Raw genomic sequence first — 25,276 nt, 5'->3', positions numbered from 1 at the left:
AAATGTGAACTATGAATTGTGAAAAATTATGCCTAAAAAATGCAAAGGTACTATTCCCATAAACGACTTTTGTTTACAACTATACCCCCGAAAGCAGAGTATGGCTGTCTACATGGCAGGGTAAAAACGGTCACACACGTAAAAGCCCACTCGTGTACATGCGAGTGAACTTGGGAGTTGCAGACCACAAACGAAGGAGAAGAAAAACAGTGTTAAAATTGCTGATTTATTCTTTTACAGAAAAATATGCGTGAGCATCAGCCTGGTGTTAAAGTTACCTGAATTGGCTTGAAACATAAGTTCTCATTTGTATTACATCACAGAGAAAGACATACACACTCACAGGCACACAGAACTTTTTTGTTGTTGACAATTATCACAATTTCAAGTCAATATTTTACATTCTCATTCAAACCATTTCCTTCCTTTCATTTACTACAAAAAAGCAACAACATTGGTATCACATGACACAAACAAGTCTCAACATGCCAATAAACCAGAGAAGGAATATAAATTTTAAACTGGGTATTGGCTTTCATTGTATCATTATATATTAAATGTGGTTTCTGGAAAAACATTATTTTCCAAATATTGTTATTGATGAGAATTGCACAGTGTCTGCACAAAGAACAAGTGTGATCCCTCAGTGGTCCACCTGCCCAGGCGGAAGGGCAAAGTGAGTGAAAAGAATGCTCATCAGTCTTGCCAACAAGCCAGTGTTTCAACATTTCATCTTTTTCTTTGATGATGATGATGATAATAAATGATGATGATGAGACTAAGAAAATATTACAAATTGCATAAATCATTCATGACCACTCTTTCTCAAAACCCCTCCCACCCCCTCTCTCCCTCCCACTCTTCATGTATCCAAAGTGAGTTGACATGGATGGTGTTGGAGAAAAAGGAAGCTGAGAGTGCTTATAGACAGGTTTTAGAAAGATTTTTTTTAGTGATGAGTAAAAAGCAGAGATTGAATCAGATGCAGATGCACGGATAAGATGAAGAAGGTTGTTCCAGATATGAGGAGCAGCAAAGAAGAAAGAACGTTCATCATAGGTTCTTGTACTGACATGAGGAAGTTTCAAAAGGTAACAGTCAGGCTGAGAGGAAGAGTGGAGATTTCTTGAGGGAGTGTAATCACTGATAAGGTCAGAAACAAATGTAGGTCCTGCAGAGTAGAAGGCAGAATCGCAACATCAGTTTGTGTTTGCACAATCATTATCACCAGTTCTTGTCATCAAGCACAGTTCATTCGTTTATTCATGGAATGCTGACAAAGTGAATTTAAAGATACAGCTCTTTACAAACAAAAAAGTACCTCATGATGTCAAGTCCAACAGTTCTGGACGGATCTCTATTTGATCACCTAGCTCAAAATGCATGACTGGAAGTGCACTGTCTTCTTTGGGTAGGAATACATCAACTGCTTTGGAATCAAAATGTACTTTGGGATCAATGATTCTACATATTAATAAATAAATAAATGAAGCCATGCACACACATCAAAGCGAGGAGGAAACAGAAAGTAGATGACTTCACTGGCTGAGGAAGAGATCAACGACCAGAAGGCAAAACCTCAATAACACTCTTTCACCGACGACCCCACTCATCAGTGGCAGTCAAGATGGTTAGCTGGTAATATTCTAAGTAATGGAAACTGTTCACCATAAAAGATTATTATGGACAGTTATAACTCGTTCTACCCCACTGCTACATGCCTGCTACAATACCCCTGGGCCAGCACTACATGAGACCACTGCAGAAAAAAGTAAGGTTGTTCACTAAAACAGCAAAAATTGATGGAGACTTGTTCATTTAATTGGTCAAACAAAGCTTTAAACTGGAAATTAACAAACAATGAGGCCAGGAGATGAAATGATTAACAAATAGTAAAGAGTGGTAACTCTCTCCACTCACAAGGTACACAACTTCAAGTCAGTGCTGCTTACGCCACCGATTCAGCTGGCACACAGGTAAACAAAAGGTATATTGGAACAAACCCAGACAGTTCCCCAGAAAAGGAAGTGCCGGGCCTGTCCTTATACCGATCATCTGACATGTGCACACAGCAGCAAAGACAGGAGAAATGTGCAAAGACAAATAAGCTTTTTATTCAAGACTGGCATAGCCTCTTTAATCCTGAACTAGCCACACAGAACACGTGGACAATACAGAACAAACACATGGTTGCCTCGGTGGTTTTTCAACTGGAAATTAACAAACAATAAGGCCTGGAGATGAAATGAGTAATAAATAGTAAAGAGTGGTTAACTCTCTCCGTTCACAAGGTACACAACTCAAAGCTTTAGTTTCATGCTTCTGGAATCTGTAAACGGCTAAGGTTAGAACACCAAATGTATCTAGCAAGAATAAACGAAATCAGAATAGGGAATTGGTATGAGAATACACATACCAGGCCCTTAGGAAAAGTAAATATGGTACGAGATAACTCCTACCTGGAGTAGAATGAGTTAAGTAAAATGAAAGCTGTTTAATGTTGTTAAAAGATTTTAAAAATTCTTTTCACAGTTGCTTTCTCCACATTGTTCTTGTACCATTCTGGCCAATGAAAGTGGTAGGGATGAAACATGTTTTTGGGGTCAGAATAGCTCAACTGGTAGAGCACCAGACTCGTGATCCTGGGACTAGGGGTTGAAATCTTCGCTGTACTGTTCGGTTCAGATGAGTTTTTTTACTCAGAGATCATATTGGTTCTAAAACCGATTCCCTTAAAGTTTTCTGAATAAAACTATAAACCAAGATTCCATGTACAAACGTGCCTGTAACATCTTTTGCACACATTAAATCCCATCACCAACCTTTGGAAGAGAAGGCCAGTTTGGCTTGCCACAGGCCAAAAGAATGGACATGTAGTCACATAGCATGCATCCTCCTCAAAGACAGAATTGTGGCTGTCTTATCAGTCAGAATAAAAATGGTCCCCCCCCCCCCACACACACACACAAAATCCCAAACAAAAAACTGCAACCCCTCTTGACCATTAAAACCCCTCTTCTCCCAGTCCCAGCGTAGCAGGTTCTTCAAAGGACCATGAAGTTGGCTGCCTATGAAGAAGACGAAGAATACATTTAGGAAAGCAGGTCCCTGAACATGCCCTGACTACACACGTGGTCAAGATGTTGCTCCATCCTCTTCATCATCAGCAGACGAGGCAGCACAGCCGTCTTTGGCAGCAGCAGGCTCATGGTAGTGCTGAGTGAGCTTGTCACTGCTCCCTGTCTCTGCTAGGAACTGCTTCCTGCACCGCACAGTGGCACAACACAATCACAATAATAATAATGATGATAATGAACACTTATTCAGGGATTTTCCTGAAATAGAGCTACAAGTGTTTTACATGTAAAAAAAAAAAAAAAAAAAAAAAGCAAAGAAAAAACCATTAACTTTAAAAGATGAAATAATCAAATAAATCAAACTTGTATACACAAACTTCAGACACACAACATGGCACAACCCATCCAACTCAGTCGCTGACATGCTCACACACACACACGCGCGCACGCACACACACACACGCACACACACAGGCTGCATGGGTAAGACGCTATTTCAAACTGTGATGGGCAAAGATATCAGTAATGCTTTGTCAGATGGGTCTACAACGAAGATTTAAATCGAAAGAGGCTGTAGAAGTGGAAAGTGATGTTAAATGAACGGGTATTCCAGATGGTTGGACCCTGAAAGAAATGCAATACAAATCACTTTCAAAAGACCTCTCTAAAAAATTATAATTTTTCTATATTCATTTGTTCACTCTTTAAATATGTTTTAGGATAAATGTTCATTTAGTTATCCTGTTTTTAAGTATCCTTTGTTATATGTATTTATTTATTTACTCTTTTTTTACAGAGTGTAACACACTGGATTCCACAGGACTCTACCACAACTACAGGCTCTTTCCGTTTATCAGTGTGTCAGCAATTCTGTTAATATGGATGTACAAATGAACTCATTTCCAAATAACTGTAATCCTAATTGATGAACATCTATTAAATGAACTGAATACAGAACACGCAAACATATTCAATGATCAGGCCTTCAGAATATGCAGCATAAGAAAGATGCAACACATATTAACCCTTTCACTGCTAACACATTTTGCAACATAGAATGCCGACAACATTTCCAGAAAAACTTATTTTTCAACATCATGCATGTGATCTTTGTTCATTTACTATATCTCCCAAAGTATTGAGGATCAAAGCATAAAAGTACATTGCACTGAATTCCTGAAACAAAAAAACAAAAAAAGTATTCATGACAGTATTTTCTTTACTGCACAGTCTTTTAAAAAAAAATTCTTTAATGCGTTTTCATAAGTATCAACACTTTCAGAAATAACAAATTTTATGTGAAACAACTTGCATACACAAATACACACACACATGGATTGGGCACTCCCTTCCTGTGAGAACACTGAATGTCAATCCACTGCCCCAGTAGCCTTACAAAGCTATAGACCTTTCACCTTTCAAAAACGATGGGAAGATAACAAAAATTAACTATAACTTTCAACAGCTAACTAAGTGGGATAATATCAATGGAATACACAATTCAAACACAACCACCTGTTTTGCAACCACCATCACCTGTCAAGGTTTTGATGGTTCTCTCCCTTCAACCATAAAGATGAGCTAATTGTCAAACCTCACCATAAAACTGGAAACTTGTCCCCCACCACGTCTGGTCGCACCAACCCCGTGTCTGTTCCTGCTATGGACCACTTCAGGAAACCAACTGCCAGTACCTGGGAAAAGGATGGAAAAACATGTGGAAATGTATGACCAATGTTCTCTCCACTGCGATGGGAATAGATTCACAGTTTAAGTCTTTTGTTAAGGACTATGACTCTCAAGCTTGGAGGCAAGATTGCACTGGCTCTTAGTGCTGCAGCCTTGAGGACCAGCTGGCCTTTGGGAACCATCATGAAACCAACTGTCCTAAAACTCTATTGGCCGAGAGAGTGGAGATGTAACATGGGCAAGACACACTCCACTGTCATCAAATTCTAGCCCAAATAGTCAGGACAGCAGTTGCTTCCTCTGCTGTTTTGATGGTCAAAGTTAAACACAACTATCATACTACTATAAAAAAAAATTTAAAAAATAAAATCCACTCAAATCATAGTGATGGAACAATGCTAAATGAAATAAAGAAAAAGAAAGAAAACTATACCAGAAGTGACAGAGTTATCTCCCTATCTTCTACCTGTCTTTCCCAGGTCTCGTTGTCTCACTGCACTCATGCGAGTTTCTCTTTTTCTGTGATCTTTAATCATTTTTCTGCCATTCATCTATTTTATCTCTTTGCCCTGAGGACTGAATGTAAATAAGCATTCGTGCATTTCCCACTTCCTTCATAAACAAATTTATAATCACCATATCTCTTCTCTCCTTTGCCAACTTGAGCTGCGTCCGCCTATCCACTCACCTTTCTTCAAACATAGTGATCTTAGCAGTGCTAAGTTTGCTTAATGTTATTAATTTTCCTCACTGCATACTAATTCCACAGACTTAGAAACATTCTTAACACTACACAAACTTAGCACTGCAAGGATTGCTAATGCAATCCAGCCCTGGTCACTGTCTTTCAAGTCATTCAAATCAATATTGAATCAAGTGACATGCATGTAAGTTCTTTCATGACAGATCCTCTTTCCCCTAACCCTAGTCTCGCATCATGGGTAAAACAAAAAAGACTCAGGAACCTGTGTGAAGTGAGCTCACAATGCTCTTGTCAAGGGACTTGCATGCTCAGAACTTTGGGACATCCTCATGGACAAACACAAGGACTCATTTTCGAAAGTCTTTCTTCAAAAAGAAACAGGCACTGTCAAGACCCTTTGCCTTGCTTTGTTTGTCAAAAAAGACCCCATTTTGTACAGAAAATGTGTGGCCCTTTTCTGACCCGAACAAACACAGGAAAGGGTGATTTCTCTGTCAGAAGAATGGGCGTCTCCTGACCGAAAAAGGAAACGATGCTGACTGTGTATCCGGGCTGCACAACACAGGTCTGATTCTTTTTCCTTTTTTTTCTTTCCCACCCGTAAACCAGAGACATTCAGTATTTTATACCTGTGAACTCAGCTGCTCTTTTTTTTATCAAACAGAAAATTAGCCCCCACGCTTTAAAAGTCTGTGTTCTATGCACGTATTTTTTTGTGTGTGTATGTATTTATGTACGCAAATGATTATGTATGTATGTATTCTTCTTCTTCGTTCGTGGGATGCAACTCCCACATTCACTCGTATGTACACGAGTGGGCTTTACGTGTATGACAGTTTTTACCCTGCCATGTACGCAGCCATACTCCATTTTCGGGGGTGTGCATGCTGGGTATGTTCTTATTTCCATAACCCACCAAGCGCTGACATGGATCACAGGATCTATAATGTGCATATTTGATCTTCTGACTGCGTGTACACAGGAAGGGGGTTCAGGCACAAGCAGGTCTGCGCATATGTTGACCTGGGAGATTGGAAAAATCTCCACCCTTTACCCACCCAGCCCTGTTACTGAGATCCGAACACAGGACCCTCAGATTGAAATTATAATGCTTTAACCACTATTGCGCCTGTCGTATGTATTATAAGAAGTCTGTGTTGCATGTTATATGTATGTATCTACGTATTTATTTATTTTGTGGGTATGTATTTATGTACATAAATGATTATGTATCTGTATTTGTATATGTGTATGTAATACTATCTATGTTTAATACATTCAGGATAGTAATTCTGTTGTGAATTCTGTTGTCCTTCGTGTACATTCATATGTGAATGCATTTTCATGTAAATTCTTTTTTTTTTTTAAATGTGTGGGTTTTTTTTTACCTTCCATGCTTCCACAGTATCGTCCTCCAGTCCCAACCAGCTCTGTATTTCTCTCAGCCGCCTCTCCATCTGTCAACAGACACAGGACATGTACATCTGCCATCCCTTCAATTGTGTGTTCATGACTGAACAGGCAATCCTGTTCAGTTCTTGTGAACAGATCTGTTTTTGAGAGTGCAGGCCATATATGTGTTATCCAGGAAATGAGAAATGCACACATGTACATATCAGGGTGAAAAAAGATGAAAAAGGGAAAATAGAAAATGAAAAAAACAAACAGGAAAAAAATGGGAGATTAGTATCCAATTCATCCATTCAAACTGAACCCTGTTTAAAACCAGCGCACAAATTATTCTTTGTTCATCCAATTTTGTATTTCAGTTTCAATATATGAAACAAGTTATTGTAAATATATGCTGAGTCTCTGCCTGTGTATTCCTGTATTACTGAGTGGGGTAAAACAGAATATATTCTTTTCAGCACTGTGTGATGCCACGCAGCTCGATACATTTTATTTCTTTTACAATAAAAATATGCACCCACAAAAACAGTTCTCAGGGCATGATGTTTGTGTGAAAAACTGATCAGTTTAAAATGAAATGCTTGCATGCTTTTGACCTACAAGTATCAGTCCAAATGTAAACAAGCTAGTTGGCTGATTTCCAAACAAACAAAAACAAGGCCTTCAAGACTCACTTCTGATAAATTAAGTCCCCTAGCATTAATTACAGAGTAATTTCCCTTTTTTACTATCTGCACCAAAACGTTTGCAAAATAAATAAAAATTCCATGCTTAGCAAAACAAGTTCCTGTTTGAACAAAAAATTATAATAATGACTCCTCTTGTTGTTGTGTCAGAATAAGAGGTCAAAGTGCCAAGTTTAGAGAATACAAAAAATATAAACATAACAGTAAATGCAGTTTGCATATAATTTTTTTGTGCCCATCCCAGAGGTGCAATATTGTTTTAAACAAGATGACTGGATAGAACTGAACTTTTCCTATTTTTATGCCAAATTTGGTGTCAACTGACAAAGTATTTGCAGAGAAAATGTCAGTGTTAAAGTTTACCACGGACACACAGACACACGGACACACACACACACACAACCGAACACCGGGTTAAAACATAGACTCAATTTGTTTACACAAGTGAGTCAAAAAACCAACAACAAAAACACTGGATACAATTTACAACCTTCAGGGCAGACGTATCCATAAACACACGAAAATATTCTAACATTCTAATAATTTTTAAATTCCAGCCTACCTTTTGGATGGACGCTCCCATAGAAAATGTGCTGCCATTTTTCACTTTGCCTGCAACTGCACCACGCACCTTTTCCCGAATCGCTCGACATATGATGTACCTGTGACAGAGACATGCTTCATCAGCCACAAATGTGAAGGCAGATCACTGCGTGGAAACCTGTGATGCACACAGTGGATAGGAATTCTCTGCCCTGATGGACATGAAAGGCTACAGGACTTTTAACCTTTAACAAAGGCTTTGGGGATGAAAGAAAAGATTTTCACCATATTTTTGGGGGGAGGAGACCTCATTTGAGTCCATGGAGCACCTTTTTCTTTTTCTTATTCTTTTTTTTTTCAGCTGCTGCAAGTACCTTCCTTGACCAAAAAAAGGTATGCAATAATCAATCAAAAGAGGGAGATATATATAAATATAGAGTGAGAGAGAGAGAGAGAGAGAGAGGGAGGAGAGACATCTATACATGATTCGTTGTCTGTCTGTTTTCTATGACGGGTGCAATAGCCGAGTGGTTAAAGCGTTGGACTGTCAATCTGAGGGTTCAAATCACAGTGACGGCGCCTGGTGGGTGAAGGGTGGAGATTTTTACGATCTCCCAGGTCAACATATGTGCAGACCTGCTAGTGCCTGAATCCCCTTCGTGTGTATATGCAAGCAGAAGATCAAATACGCACATTCAAGATCCCGTAATCCATGTCAGCGTTCGGTGGGTTATGGAAACAAGAACATACCCAGCATGCACACCCCCGAAAACGGAGTATGGCTGCCTACATGGCGGGGTAAAAACGGTCATACACGTAAAAGCCCACTCGTGTGCATACGAGTGGACGTGGGAGTTGCAGCCCACGAACGCAGAAGAAGAAGAAGAAGTCTGTTTTCTATTCATGGACAGTTCTTTGTGAACTTCTACGAGTCACAAATTCTGTGTTTTTTAACTGCTCTTGTGTGGGTTGTTTTCATTAGTGTGTGTCTTTCTGTCACTTGCGGATCCAGTTTCCACCCCCTCTCTCTGACCCACAATTCAAGTGTTGGAGGTGATAATGACGGTGCATTTGTAATTAATGGGCCTTGTGTATTCATACTAAAGGAAGTTTTAAGGTCAAAGCCAGTGTTTTTGTTGTGTGTGTGCGTGTGTGTTCATTTATTCGTTCATTTATTTATATATTGTCTGTTCATCTAAGATGATGATATTAGACTGTGTGTGTGTGTGTGTGTGTGTGTGTGTGTGTGTGTGTGTGTGTGTGTGTGTGTGCATTTGTGTGCTTGTGCACACATGTGTTTCTCACCAGATTGTTTTCTTCTTCAGCAATCCAATCACAGAGCCTCCATCATCCAGAAAGTACAATACCTCTCCTTCGTACTGGTATCCTTGGCGAATCTAACATGTAGTCAACACACTAACATATCAGTCATCACCATCATCATCATCAATAAAACAAAAATACTACTACTACTACTAAATTGATAATAACGTATAATTGGAGAATCTGACATGTAATAAAAAAAACAACAAACTAACATATAAATAATAATCATCATCATAATGACAATCATCATCATAATCATCATCATGATACTGACATTATATATCATCATAATACTAATATCAAGAAGGTATTCGTGGTGAATATAATATGTAACCAACACACAACACATCCATTATCATTATCATCATCATCACCAAAACAATAATAATACTAATAATATCAAGTATAATAAGGTATGATTGGAGAATCTGACATGCAATCAAAAACACTAACATATCAATAACAATCATAATCATTATAAAAAAATTATCATAATCATCATAATGTTGATAGTATCAATCATCTTAATACTAAAAGGTATCCTTGGTGAATACAATATGAATATGTAACAAACACACTAACATTTAGATAACAATAATAATAATCATACTACTACTAATAATAATGATAACAGTAATGATTTTATTAATAATAAAGGTATTTACATAGCTCTAAATCTTGGGCAAAAACAAACTGAAACGCTTTCACACTTGCCATTCACGCGTATACATAAGAGAAAAAAAAACAACTGTCAAGGCTTGCTTGAAAAAAGAAAGAGGAAAGGACTGGGAAGGCAGAAAAGGAGACAACAGTGAAGGAAGAAAAAAAAAAAAGCATAGATAAACAGAGCAATAGAAAAGAGAAAGTTTCCAGCACAGAATGCAGAGATGCTCTCTATACTGAAAGACCTTCGGCATCCCACATGGGAAGATGATTTATTTGTGGCAAGAACCTAGACACTGGACATGTCATATAAAAACATATTCTCATTCCCCCCACCCACCCCCCCAAAAGTGGGATTTTTTTTTCTTTTATAGATTAACAACTCAATAGTTATGACACAGAAATACAGCTGGCAAAATGCAATATTTCTTCATGCATCAAAATATAATCACAGCATCAAAATCACACTCATTTATCAATTGTAGGTCATGTCACTTAAACAACTATATGTAAAAACCAAAAAAAACAAAAAAAACCCACAAAACACAACAACAATCCCCCCCACTCCCTCCTCCCCCCCCAAAAGAAATCATTTTTGTGTTGTTTATCTTCATTTTGGTATTGTTTATCTTATCAAAACTGGAAATGGAACTGTTTAGAATTTTAAGGGGTTTGTATTTGTTTTTAAAGCAAAAGTGTCTCCAAACAGAAAAGAGGTTGAAGTCTTTTCAAGATGTCTTATCACTGGCAATCATAATTTGATGAACTTTTGCCTCACTACACATCCGCAAAGCTTAGACAACTGTATGACATCAAGAGGAAAAACTAGGAGGGGGAACAAAATGGTGCACACCAGCATTTATTAAGGGATTTTTTTTCTAACTTATATCCAGACCTCTACCCCTCTCCCCAGTGCAAAATCAGTTTTTAAGGCTAAAAGTAAAATCATGACTGAGTTTTCACAATTCCTTTTTTTCTAACTTATACCCAAACCTCTACCCCTCACCCCAGTGCAAAATCAGTTTTTAAGGCTAAAAGTAAAATCAAGACTGAGTTTTCACAATTCCTTTTCTTCCTTATGGAAAATGGGACATTAGAGCCTACATCTCTCTCTCTCTCTCTTTCTCTCTCTCTCTTAATCTGTTCTTTGGATTTCATTGCACAACTAAACACAACTAAAGACACCACCAATCAAATACAAACTGTCCTTTCCTAAAACATGATTATGAAAACTCCAACCTGTGCCATGCGTGACTCGACATCAGAGACTGGCAAGATGGAGTAGTCCACTGTGGACAGTCCCAGTGCTCGGGCAATCTGAAATGTAGAAATAATAACAATAAAAATCATAATAATTATAATAATTCCTAAAGAGCCCAGACAGTTTCCATGCCCTCACTGTGGATGCCCGTGCAGATCCAGACCAGGGGACTTTATAGCCATATGAGAGTCCACACCAGGAAAGAAATAGAAGCATTAGAAGTCATTATCGGACACAACAGACTTCTGACGATAATAATGATAACTGAAACAATAAACACTCGGCTTATATCATAGACTGACATAAGTTTACATTTGGGCCAACAGCAAAGCGAGAGTTGTATTATCAATGGTTTCTCCAGTCAATGGGAAACCATTTACAGCTTAGTCTTTTGTGAAGGACTACGACTCTCAAACTAGGAGGCAAAACTGCACTGGCTCTTAGTGCTGCAGCCTTGTGGGCTAGTTGGCCTTTGGAACCATCCCAACGCCGACTGTCCTAAAACCCTCATGGCCGAGAGAGTGGGGATGTACTTGGGCAAGACACTCTCCACTATAATCAAATTCTAGCCCAAATGTTGGAACAGCAGTTGCCTCCTCTGCTGTTCTGATGGTCATAGTTGGACACGACTGATGATCATATATAATATGCATTTGTATAATCTGCATTTATATATGCACTTACACTGTGGATCCAAGCAAACAATCCATGTGGCAGGAATAAGGTACAGGAGTATGAAAATATCATCAAAGATACAAACTGACTAGAAATACTATGTTTGAAACGGTGTAAAGACACACACATCTATCTCATCTTGCCCTCCTCAAACACATGCAGCTCTCGCACGCGTGCGCACGTGCACACACACACACTGATACACACACACACACACACACACACACCCTGACACACACACATGCACACGCACACACCAATGTGCACATGAACAAACACAAAGACAGCAGGGGGAAGAAAGATTTATATTTTGAAATAGTGTTTGTTATGAGATGTTAATGAGTGTGCTCCATACCTAGCTGTCTTTAAAAGCAAAACATGCATCCGTCTCATACCATCTCGAAGGATGCTGCATGATTATCATACATCAAAGAAAAGCTCTGTGTGTGACGGGGGAGAGTGAGAGTATCTTATTGGTGGGTTTGCTTCTTATTATTGTTGTTTATTTACATAAAATAGAGAATTTAGTCAGATACAAAAAAAAGGGCTTTGATATAACAATATGCATTGTTTTGGACATCACAATGAAAAATGTGTGTGTATTTGTATTTGTATTTCTTTTTATCACAACAGATTTCTCTGTGTGAAATTCGGGCTGCTCTCCCCAGGGAGAACGCGTCGCCATAATACAGCGCCAACCATTTTTTTGTATTTTTTCCTGTGTGCAGTTTTATTTGCTTTTCCTATCGAAGTGGATTTTTCTACAGAATTTTGCCAGGAACAACCCTTTTGTTGCTGTGGGTTCTTTTACGTGCGCTAAGTGCATGCTGCACACGGGACCTCGGTTTATCGTCTCATCCAAATGACTAGCGTCCATGTGTGTGTTTGTGTGTGTGCGTGCGTGCGTGCGTGCATGCATGCATGGGTGCATGCATGCGTGCGTGCTTGCGGTGCTGTGCCGTGCCACGGTGTGGTGTGGTGTTGTGTGGCGTGGTGTGGTGTTGAAACAGAAAAGTGTTCAGTTTACAAGTTCCAGAACCTGTTTCACAGCAAGCTGTGTTCCGCTGTGCTTTGCTGTGCAATACTGTGCAACATTTTGCTGTTGTGTCTTGGTGTACGACAATATTGTTCATGCTGCGCTATTAAATGCTGAACATCCATTTGCTAAAAATCATTCCAAAAAAAAGAAGCTTTCCGAAAAAAAAAAAGAGTGCACACAGCATAACAACATTCGGAACAAAGGCTTCAAAAGGAACTAATTCAATGAAGGAAGAAGGAAAAGGAACAGACAAAATATTATATAAAAAGCAATGAAATGACCTCTCACTGACCTCAATACCTATATGGGGTGGCACAGTGCAAAGTTCACGGTCAGAGGCAGGGTCAAGATCTGGAGCAGTCCATGTGATGAACTGCAGTTGATTGCTACGACCAATACAACATGAGCGTATATCAGCCTGACCACCAATTACCAAAATGAAACAACAAAATGAAACAACAAAATAAAATAGAATAAAGAGAAGTACGGTCAATATCAGTCATGTGATACAGAAATGATCATTTTTTTTACTGAATTAACAAAACGAACATCTAAGACATGATACAAAGCTTGAACTGAAAGAGCTGAGCATGTGGGTAAAATGATTACTTTGAGCAAATGTCATTCCTATATTATGTTAAAGGGAAATTTTCTATCTAAAATTACGTTTAAATAACATACTTACCGTGACCCAACTAGTGCAGACTCCGGCAGGGGTCTGACATTCCTGTCCTGTGCAAACTACTATCCGCCTATGCGGAGAAAACGAAACTATGGCTGATAACCTCCCGGAAGTAGGTAACCTCCCCTTTGTCCCGCTGGCTAGCGCCCTCTTTTTCCGGCAGCCATCATGACTCCTGTTCCTGTGCTCTTCATACGGCTAAGCAATCTTTTCGCTGTTAACTTGACAAGAAAAAAGACAAACTATCCAACTCATGTACTCTGAACAATACAGAAACTCTTGTCTTTGTGCTGTCAGCTGTAGACTGGAGCAGGGAAACACCACTGGCATTATGACCAACAAAAACAGGATTGACTGATATGGATACTTATCATAGTGTCTATTCTCGGCCAGAAACCAAACTCTAAGTGCTTTACAAACACAGACACTTGCAAAACAGGCTGTAAACCTGGGTAGAGCCAACTGACAGCTACATTTAGGTGCTCATCATTCTTCTTCTTTTTCTTCTTTGTTCGTGGGCTGCAACTCTCATGTTCACTCGTATATACACGAGTGGGCTTTTACGTGTATGACCGTTTTTACCCCGCCATGTAGGCAGCCATACTCCGCTTTTGGAGGTGTGCATGCTGGGTATGTACTTGTTTCCATAACCCACAACGCTGACATGGATTACAGGATCTTTAACGTGCGTACTTGATCTTTTGCTTGCGTATACACATGAAGGGGGTTCAGGCACTAGCAGGTCTGCACATATGTTGACCTCGGAGATCCGAAAAATCTCCACCCTTTACCCACCAGGCGCCGTCACCAAGATTCGAACCCAGGACCCTCAGATTGAAAGTCCAACGCTTTAACCATTCGGCTATTGCGCCCGTCAGCTCATCATTCATTTCCTGTGTAATTCAGTCAGGATCCAGTATGCATACACATATACACATGTACATCAGAGTGGATTCTACTATGAAATTTTGCCAGGAAAAAACTCTCTTGTTCCTGTGGGGTCTTTTATCTGTGCTGAGTGCATGCTGCACGCTGGACCTTCGTTATCATATCTGAATGACTAGCATCCAGACCACCAGTCAAGGTACAGTGGAGGAGGAGAGAATTCTGGCAAGTATGGGATTTGATTCCATACACTCAGTGTCTCTCACTTCCTAAGCGGACGTGTTACCAATAGGCCACCACTCCAGCTGGGAGGATAGGGAGAGTTTTCTGTTTCAGATTTTCCAGGAGGCATCTCTGCATTCAGACAAATCCATATATGCTACATTTGTATTTGTATTTCTTTTTATCACAACAGATTTCTCTGTGTGAAATTTGGGCTGCTCTCCCCAGGGAGAGCGCGTCGCTATACTACAGCGCCACCCATTTTTTTGTATTTTTTCCTGCGTGCAGTTTTATTTGTTTTTCCTATGGAAGTTGATTTTTCTACAGAATTTTGTCAGGAACAACCCTTTTGTTGCCGTGGGTTCTTTTACGTGCGCTAAGTGCATGCTTCACACGGGACATCGGTTTATTGTCTCATCCGAATGACTAGCATCCAGACCACCACTCAAGGTCTAGTGGAGGGGGAGAAAATATCGGCGGCTGAGCCTTGATTTGAACCAGTGCGCTCAGATTCTCTCTCGCTTCCTAGGCGGACGCGTTACCTCCAGGCCATCACTCCACATCACATCTCCTACGCAGATGCCTGACCAGCAGCATAACCCAACACGCCTGTCATGCCTTGAGTGCATGTGCCCATATTTGTGTAGCTGTCTTCTATATAATTTTGCCAGAGGGCTTTTTCAATGTGGCAAGTGCCAGCTGCACGCGGGACCTTGGTTTATCGTCTCATCCGCATGGCTAAACGCTCAGTTTGATTTTCCAGTCAAACTTTGGGAGAAAGAGCAAGAAAGGGATTTGAACCAGACCCTCATGGAAACTGTATTGGTACATGAGCAACTTAACCATTCTGCCACCTTCCGCCTGTATGGAGAACCATGTAGAACCAAGCAGAACAAATGAAGAACCAAGTAGAACCATGCAGAACCGTGCAGAACCAAGTAGAACCGTGCAGAACCAAGTAGAACCGTGCAGAACAAAGTAGAACCATGCAGAACCGAGTAGAACCATGCAGAACCAAGTAGAACCATGCAGAATCAAGCAGAACCATGCAGAACCAAGTAGAACCACCGAGAACCAAGCAGAACCACGGAGAACCATGAAGAAGCAACCCACCCCGGGAGGTGACTGAGGTCCTCCACATGCTGATGGTCAGGGGACAGGATCTCAAAGATGGCCGTGTAACCAGTCAACGCCAGAAACCTCAGCAACCTGTTGGGCAGAATTTTTTTTTGTTTTTAATTTTTATTATATCATCATCATCATCATCATCGTTGTTGCTTATCTACAGTTATTCATGAGTACAAACAAATGACTGTTTATGACAAATCTAATATTATTCCTGAAAATCATAATGAATGTTTTCTGATTGAACTCGACAGACAAGGTGTACCTCTCTGAGTCAACTTGCTCATATTTTTCTTTGTACACACACACACACACACACACACACACACACAATGAATCCGACCTGTTTACGCTTGGGATAAATTCTCTCACACTTCTGGCAGGTATACATCGTACACTGTATCTCCTGTCTGTTACTCTTTTTTTTCTTCTTCTTTTCTTTTTCCAAATACGTCTTATGTATGTCTTATGTATGTCAAATATGCACATCAAAAGATCTTGTAATCTATGTCAGTGTTGGTGGGCTATAGAGACAAGATCATACCTGGCATGCATACCCCTGAAACGGAGTATGGTGGGATTTTAAAATGGCCAAGCAGTTAAAAGCCAATTAGTACATAACAAGTGAACAGGGGAATTGCAGTTCATGAAAGCAGAAAAAAAAGAAGCAGAGAACGACAGAGAGTAAAAATGGGCAATGGAGCCCAAGCTGAGACCTGACTAAAAAGACAATATTTTCACACACAAGAGAAAATTTGGCAGAAAACAACATGGAAATAAATGACCAAGAACAGAGAGAAACAAAGAAACAGTGAAATGAAGTGAGACAACATATTGGACAGATCAGCTAACCTTTCCTTGTCGGATGGATCCATTGCCTCAAGGATATCCATGATGACTTCACAAATCTCACCAGCGATTCGGAATCTGTCACCATGGTAACGTTTCACATCCTCTGAAATGATGACACACCAGCTGACAGATTTCCCAATTACAAGCTTATATAACATTTCCTCTTCTCAACACACACACATATATAAATATATAACCAGATGTATACAAACAAATAAACAAGAGCAAATGTTTCACACACACACACACACACACACACACACACACACACACACACACTGACTCACAAAAGGAAGAGGTTTTCTGCTCACCTCTAGATCTGAACAGCATGTGGACATTTTTGGACCCAGCACAAATGAGCAACCGGCCACACAACTCTAAACAGCTCAGATGCGCCGCTTCTCCGTTAGCTTTCGCTGTTGCCACGATGCGCGAAGCGGACTCCAAGGGCTGACGACAGAAACAGTGTCATACATGTATATGTATGCCTTGTGCCTGTGATGACACGGAACCCAAGCACTGTAGTAGGCACACACACATGATGTGAGCCCATTTCCCATTGCTCAGCAAATCAAACATCGAACTAAATAAACAGTTCCAGGCATCGATATTTCCATCAAGAGTCTTCGTGTTGTTTGCAGAATTTTTACATTCTTTAATGAAAAAATCATTCTCGGTCTACAGTTCTAAGTAAGAAAAGTTTAACGTGCATCGTTCATTCTTCTTGCCAATACACAGGTTCTATAGGAGTTATGGCAGTGTAACTCAACGCTGTAAAAGACCAGCCTGTCGTTATGTTCTGGGAACATGGAAAACAATGCATGGAAAGTCTGGGGCATACTGAAAGAACACTGGGGGAGTATTGTGTATACTGGAGAAAGAAAGTATCTTAATGCCTTTGTTTTTATTTATATAACTGAATGAAATATGATAAGTTACATATATAGATAGACAGATAGATAGAGTCAATGTTTTCAGTCTGACAGCATCTTTTTTTTCAAGAATCTATTCAGCTACCTTCCTTTTACCTGTTTGTCTATCACCCTGCACATTTTTCAGCTTCATATTTTACTACAGCATGTAAATAATCAAATCAGAAAATCTGTATGTATCAGCTACTTTTCCATAGCAAACGCATCTTCTATCCTGTGACAGTCTTTCAGCTAGAGTGCACATGCACACACACACACACACACACACACACACACACACACACACACACACACAAAGATATCACTTCAAGTGGAAAGACGTTAAACTGAAGACAACACACAAAAACACACACCCAGAGTTTAAATGAGTCTAACTAAAAACAGCACATTGTCACATATAAGTTAAGACAACAGCTGTAATCCAAACTGATGCTTGGCAGTTTACAAGCTGTTCAATAAAAAAATAAAATAAAATAAAGCCAAGTTAAGACAGCATGTACACCAGTCATTATGTGTGTGTGTTTGTGTTTGTTTTGTTTTTTAACAATAAACTGGTATGTAAGGAATACAAGTTCATGCACATGCATGTAGAAATGAATACACACACACGACACAGTGACACACATATGTCCACTCATGCAAATGCATACACTGACACATACACACAAAACACACACACACACACTTGTGAACACTACACAATAACAGACATCACAAGCACATGATACACATCCCCCACCCCACCCCCGAGTATGGCTGCCTACATGGGGGGGATAAAAACGGTTGCACAAGTAAAAGCCCTGTTGTGTACACAAGTGAACGTGGGAGTTGCAGCCCACGAACAAAAAAGAAAAGAAAGACAATGCACATTTACACATGCACACACCACACTACACAACATCACCACACACACACACACACACACACACACAACACACACTGTAATTGTAAAACCTCACAAATAAGCCACAAACACTGAACTCAAGATGCCAACCAACCTTTGTAAAGTAGCGCTGCCATGTGTGATTGTCCCCCCTGTCCCTGTCATCATCGTCTCCAAGGCCCCCTGTGAATTTCTTCAGTCCATACAGTGCTAGTCGAGAGCCTCTCTGCTCTCCCTTGTCAATGTGCAGGAAGCAGTTACCTCGAGCAACCTGTAAGAAAAACAACAACAAAAACTTTAAGTTACAGCGCGTGGAGTAAATGAAAAGTTTTGATAAACTACCACTGTGCACAAGTTGTATGATCTCAAATCTGCCTGAAAAGAACCGCAAATGCCTCTGGGTTACATAACACCTCATTGTTAACATTCATTATTGTCAATGGTTGAAATCTTAATGGGCATAAGAAGAAACAATAATGGGGCAGGGTTTAGGTTTGGAGTTTGTCATCAGTCACTGATGCATGCAAATTCGAAATGACCCAACGATGTGGCAGCCAGCTGGAACACTTGACTTACTGATTTTTCAGCAAGTCAGTCAGAACAAAAAGCCTTCTGTAGGTTTCTCTCAACCTCCTGCAAAATAATCATGACTGCAGTTACAAAGTCCGGGGGTGGGGTGGGGGTAGGGATGTGGGGGGTGCGGGAAAAAGAAGTTACTCTTGTTCTTTTGCAGTTCGATGCTGAGTAGCTGAGAAGACAAACACTGCAAACAAATAACCTCAAAACCTCAAACCAGCTATGATGTTTACACAACAAAGTATGCACATGAAGACTCTCTGCGTGCTCGTCGACACTGGGGTACTGTGAACTCAATTCAGGAGACACACTCACACTCACACACACACACATAACATATTGTCACTTTGACACACAAACAAATTGAAGAGACACACTCACATTCACTCACTCACTCACACACACACACACACACACACACATACGACATATTGTCACTTAGACACACAAATGCAATCAAGAAGTGGCAAATCCCAACACGAAATCTACTGCCCAACTCGGAGAATAGCCATTGCTGTCTTTTACGGTACAGGAAACATGCAGGCTCACACAATGGTCAACCACAAAGACGGATTTCCCCAGAACACTTATTGTCCACTCCATTTTATCACATTTTGTTTCCTGACATCTGTCTGAACAATCTTTTGCAATTCAGAACAGACTTCACACTACATATCGTGTGATGGGCTTAATTATGTTAGTGTGTGCAGGTGGGAATTTTAGGAATGGGTGCTTGTATCAGTCTCTGTGTGTGTGCGTGTGCGTGTGCGTGTGGTGTGTGTGTGTGTGTGTGTATGTGTGTATGTGTGTTGACTGTTTCAAGGTAATTTTCCCTGATCCAGAAAAGTGCAAGTGCACACATACATGCATGTATGCTTGAACAGGAAACATTTCCTTTGCAGCAGTCAACGACACAACAACAACAGCTGCAACAAAACACACACGCACACACACACACACACACACACACACATAAACACACACACACACACACCTTTAAATCATTCCACACCTGTGTATACAAAAGCCAGAGTGTAATGAATAAAGTACATTGTGTGGTGGGTGAGGGAGCATGAAGGGCTGCCAATGGAGGAGGCAGAAAGGGATATTTTTCCTGACCCATTAATTTTGAACCAGTCAAATGACACACACATAATACTCAACCAAACTTAAACACTGATGGGGGATTCTGTCATGCCATGTTGGCTTGTATGGTATACTACTATATACTTTTTTTTCATAATTATTAATAGCAGCAACAGATTTTTGCCTGGTAAAAAGAAAAAAAAAATGTCAGATTGCTCCCCACTAAAAAAAAAAAAAAAGAAAAAAAAAAGTGCATTGCCACAATGCTATACGCCGCTTTTTTTTTCTTTTTTTTTTTCTTTTTTACCCTTCTTCATACATGTCTACACATCTAAAACATGCGAGCAAACATTTTCTCTGACAGATTAGACACTGGTCCTTTGTTTCAGTAGGTTTTTTGTGTTTTCTTTTTGGTTTTTCTCCCCATTCTTAGTCACAATGGAGATCCAGGCTTTGACACACAACCAACGGACCTGAAGGAATCTGGTGAACAGTAGCACTCCCATTGACTCCTCACATAGCTGAGGGTGAAGAAGAAAGCATGCTGAACACCAAGTTAACAGTTATCATATCACAGCTCGATGAAGCCAGCACCACAGCCCAGTGGTCAATGAACAGGACTGAAGGCAGGGGGCCAACTGGTCTTCTTTTCTTCTTCCGTCCATTACATGACCAACATCGACTTGCCGATGACTCTGTCTCCATAACCCACCGAACACGGACATAGGTTACAGGATCTTTTAACGTGCGTATTTGATCTTCTGCATGCACATACACACGAAGGGGGTTCAGGCACTAGCAGGTCTGCACATATGTTGAACTGGGAGATCGGAAAAATCTCCACCCTTTACCCACCAGGTGCCGTTACCATGATTCGAACCCGGGACCTTGAGATTGAAAGTCTAACGCTTAAACCACTCAGCTATTGCGCCCGTCTCATGCCCGTCGGTGTGAAACCTTGACAGTGCCCGGTGGGCTGACAGTTCAGATTTGTTCTGATCTGCCAGGTTGCCATGATAACAAAATCTACCAAAGCATTAACCTCTTTTATACAAGTTGGCACCCCCGAAAACGGAGCATGGTTGTCTACATGGCGGAGTAAAAACGGTCCTACATATAAAAGCCCACTCATGTGCATACAAGTGAATGAGGAAGTGGCAGCCCATGAACGCAGAAGAAGAGAAGATACAAGTGGGCAACATGTGAGAACAAATTAAGGATAGAAGAGCTCTAGTAGCCAACCAGGAAAAACTGGGAGAAAAAAGAAAAGAAAAAAAGGCCAGTTGATGACAGGGACATCCATATACCACCCCCATTCACTGGGTAATGGCAAAACAAATGTACCCAGCTTGCAACATGCCCTGAAAAAGAGTGGCTCCTTTATTTAATGGTTGGAAAGTTATACACAAAGATGTCACTAGTACTTAGACTGAATAGAAAATAGCAACTGAGGAAAGACTTATCCTTCAGAAGACCAACAGCCATACCAACACCTCTTAAGCCACCAGTTAAGGTCCAATGAAAGAAAGATTTTTGCCTTTTTACAGTAATCAATTCTGAACCTCTCATTTCCTGGTTGAGCGCTCTAATCATTGGACCATGACTCAACTGTCAGCAGCAGCAGCAGAAACAGCATCAGTTATAGCAATAAGAACGGGTGTACCGAGTCACAATTACACTGATGATAGAACAAACATGTACCATACACTTTGGACAAATTACTTTTCTCTCTCTCTCTCTGTTTTTTGTGAATTACCCTTTTTCTTATCCCAGTCTGTTTCTCTCTCTGTTCCTTAAACACCACCCTTTGTCTTATCTCTAACTCTGCCTCTCTCTCTGTTCCTCACAAATTGCCCTTTGTCTTATCTCTCTCTCTTTGCTCCTTGGCTAGAATTCTGAGACTCACCAACACTGAGATCTTTTGCATAGTTAATCCCAACACATAATTAGCCACAGTCCATCTTTGGGGATGATGCATAAGCATGAAATGAGTGCATATGTTTTGTTTTTGTGAAATTTACCCCACTGTCATGCAATGGCCTACTCTTCTCCAAAAGGTGGAATGGGATTACACATGTATGCGAATTCTTTAATGCCTGTGTTCACGCATGGTACCTTGATTTAAAGTCTCAGCCAAAAGACTAGAAGGGGACTGGAGTCTGCACAGGTGTTAATTCCACAAAATCTCTTCCAACCTGGCCATCTCAAGTAGTTATCAAACCCTGGACATTGGAACATGTGTCTGCACGAAGCCTTACCCACCGTGTTGCTGTGGTTGAATGGTCAGAATGTTGGATTCTTGCCTGCGTTTCCTGAGGTTATCCTTGGTTTCGGTGCATCTGGCGGTTAAAAGGTGGATACTTTTCCAGTCTCCTAAGTCAACATAATTATGTGCAGACCTGCTAGTGCTTGAACACCCTTCATGTGTATATGGAAGCAGAATCTCAAATACACATATTAAAGATCCTGTCATCCATGTCAGTGCTCAGTGGGTTATGGAAACAAGAATATATCCAGCATGCATACCCCTAAAACGGAGTATGGCTGTCTACATGGTGGTAAATTTAAAAAATAAAAAATAAAATAAAACACACACACACACACACACACACACACACACACACACACAAAGGTTACATACATGTCTGTGTGAGTGTGTGTGCATGATTGAAACCTGGCTGAATGACACTGGAGAGCACCCAAAGGCAGCTCTCAGTCGGCTCTACCCAGGTAGGCAGGCTGTTGTACAAATGGTTCCGTATTTGTCAAGTGGTTCGAGTTTGATCTCTGACCAAGGGCACAGGTTGTATAAGTATCCATGTGATATCATCCTTATCGTCATCACTAGGCCAACCAGGCTACCTACCCTTTGTCTGATGAGTTGATGTTTGTCATAGATGGCGTCATCTGGCCCGCGAGAGAACACTTTGATGTCCAGCAATTCACCCGAGGGGCACTCTTTGGGCAGAATTCCAGCTGGTACTGGGAAACTGACAATCTTCAGGTGCTTGGTATGCTGGGCCCACTCCAACCAGCTGCCAACATTGGTGAGACAGAAATCAAATCACTCAGCTTCTGCACAGTCTCTTCAAGTAATTCTCACCACCTGTCAGGTATGACAGTTGTGTCTGATGACCATCACAACAGCAGCAGAACCAACTGCTGTCCCAACTAGACAGAACTGTGAATTTGATTATAGCAGAGAGTGTCCTGTCCAAGTTACATACCCACTTTCTTGACCAAGTGGGCTTTAAGACAGTCAGCACTAGAATGATCCCAAAAGGCTCACTACTCCCCCACCCCCACCCCCCAAAGGCTGCAGCCCTAACAGCCAGTGCAGTCTTGCCTCCCACAACAAGTGACAATTACTGGAAAGTGAAACAGGACGCTCAAGGAATCTCCTGTTTCTAGGGTCTGACAGAGTAAGGAAGCTTGTTTTTTTCTTCCTGACCAGCAAGATAACACATTAATTTCCATTTTGAATAAACAAAGAGAATGACTTATTCTTCTTTCAAACTGTTATCTCTCATGAAAAAGCATGTGTTGTGACAACAAAAAACAATATATGACAAACTGCACATGAAAAATGATGAATTCATGTATAACTCCCAGTAACACACACACACGCACACACACACACACACACACACATACATGAGTGTGAAGTTTATCTGTCCTTACTGACTGTATTACCTTAGAAAGTTGACAAAATATCAACCTTAAATAATATACTGATTTCAACTTAATGTTGTATATTACAATGTTAACTGCATATTAAAAATAAAGTAACCACATCTTCAATTTGGACACTTATCATATACGTCATAATGTCAATAAGGCTAAGGATAGTGAACATTTTATTTGAAGCAAAAATCATGTGGAAAGAACACAAGGAGTTTACAATTAATATAAAGCTAATTTTCATTCATCTAAGTTAGAATCTGCACACATATAACCCCCCCCCCCCCCCACCACCACCACCACCTCCACCACCAACTACTACAACTACTTTAAACAATGTTAACACACTCTCTCTCTCTCTTTCTCTCTCTATCAATTTTATGGTAGGTGACAAAATGGTTAAGACGCTCATCAGCCACTGTAAATATGTGGGAGTGTGGGTTCGAATCCCGCTCTCGCCCTTTCTCCCAAGTTTGGAAAATCAAAGCGAGCGTCTAGTCATTCGGAGCAGCATGCACTTGACGCACTGAAAAAGAACCAATGACAACAAAAGTGTTGTTCTCTGGCGAAATTCTGTAGAAGAAATCACACTGATAGATAGGTATATGCATGCGCTCAAGGGCTGACTAACACGCGTTGGGTTATGCTGCAAGTAAGGCATCTGCCAAGCAAATGTGGAGTAGCGAACGCAGTGACGCCTCCTTGAGAAACTGAACCCATCTATCTATCTCACTCACACGTCACATTCTGACACAGTGAGAGGGGAGAAGGGGTGAGAAGTGAGATGGGGTTAACGGAGGTGGTTAAACGACAAAGTGTTTCCCATGTTGTGAAATGGAAAATGAAACTAGAAACAAAGTAGCCTAAACAACATGAGCGAGAGAGAAAAAGACAAGAAACGGAATAACTTTACCCTTCCGCTTGTTTATTTCCTGTGTCCCGCTTCACATTTATATTCTTGACGAACGTCTCAACCTCTGTTCTCAGTGAATCATCAGCAATCTTCTCCCCAATGGTGGTAATAACATCTTCAAACGTTCCTCCAAGGTCCGCCATTTTCAGTTCCGCACTCAAGTGCAACCCGAAAACTTTGTTCGAGACTTCGCTGAGAGTCACAACAATTTAAAAAAACAAAAAATCAAGTGGATATACCTGTTTTTCGACGAGTCCTTAAATACTGTCAATGATAATGATTTTTTTAAATTCACACACAAATATATTAAACTATTTTAAATGCGCTACGTCCTTAGCGACGAACGAAGCTATCGGCAAACACAAGA

The 25,276-nt window shown here is 40.4% G+C and overlaps 1 protein-coding gene across 1 annotated transcript in view; it reads right to left on the bottom strand.

The window, feature by feature from the left end:
- Positions 1–207: 207 nt before the first annotated feature.
- The window catches only part of LOC143286118 (uncharacterized), a 25,294-nt gene continuing 225 nt past the window's right edge, over positions 208–25,276 (bottom strand). The window contains exons 1-13 of the mRNA XM_076593710.1: positions 24,910–25,276; positions 23,182–23,350; positions 18,769–18,924; positions 17,150–17,288; positions 16,839–16,941; positions 15,975–16,070; positions 13,365–13,458; positions 11,337–11,414; positions 9,414–9,505; positions 8,128–8,227; positions 6,858–6,926; positions 4,677–4,771; positions 208–3,262 (exon numbers count right to left, since the gene is read on the bottom strand). The exon at positions 24,910–25,276 is cut by the window's right edge and continues 225 nt beyond it. Coding sequence (XP_076449825.1) covers positions 3,136–3,262; positions 4,677–4,771; positions 6,858–6,926; positions 8,128–8,227; positions 9,414–9,505; positions 11,337–11,414; positions 13,365–13,458; positions 15,975–16,070; positions 16,839–16,941; positions 17,150–17,288; positions 18,769–18,924; positions 23,182–23,350; positions 24,910–25,052 — 1,461 coding nt within the window. The 5' untranslated portion in view covers positions 25,053–25,276 and the 3' untranslated portion in view covers positions 208–3,135. The remainder of the gene's footprint in view (positions 3,263–4,676; positions 4,772–6,857; positions 6,927–8,127; positions 8,228–9,413; positions 9,506–11,336; positions 11,415–13,364; positions 13,459–15,974; positions 16,071–16,838; positions 16,942–17,149; positions 17,289–18,768; positions 18,925–23,181; positions 23,351–24,909) is intronic.

Source organism: Babylonia areolata, chromosome 9 (genome assembly GCF_041734735.1).
Source record: "Babylonia areolata isolate BAREFJ2019XMU chromosome 9, ASM4173473v1, whole genome shotgun sequence".
NCBI classification, from domain to species: domain Eukaryota; kingdom Metazoa; phylum Mollusca; class Gastropoda; order Neogastropoda; family Buccinidae; genus Babylonia; species Babylonia areolata.
Note: the sequence above shows the minus strand (reverse complement) of the source record. Positions and strands in the feature narration are given on the sequence as shown.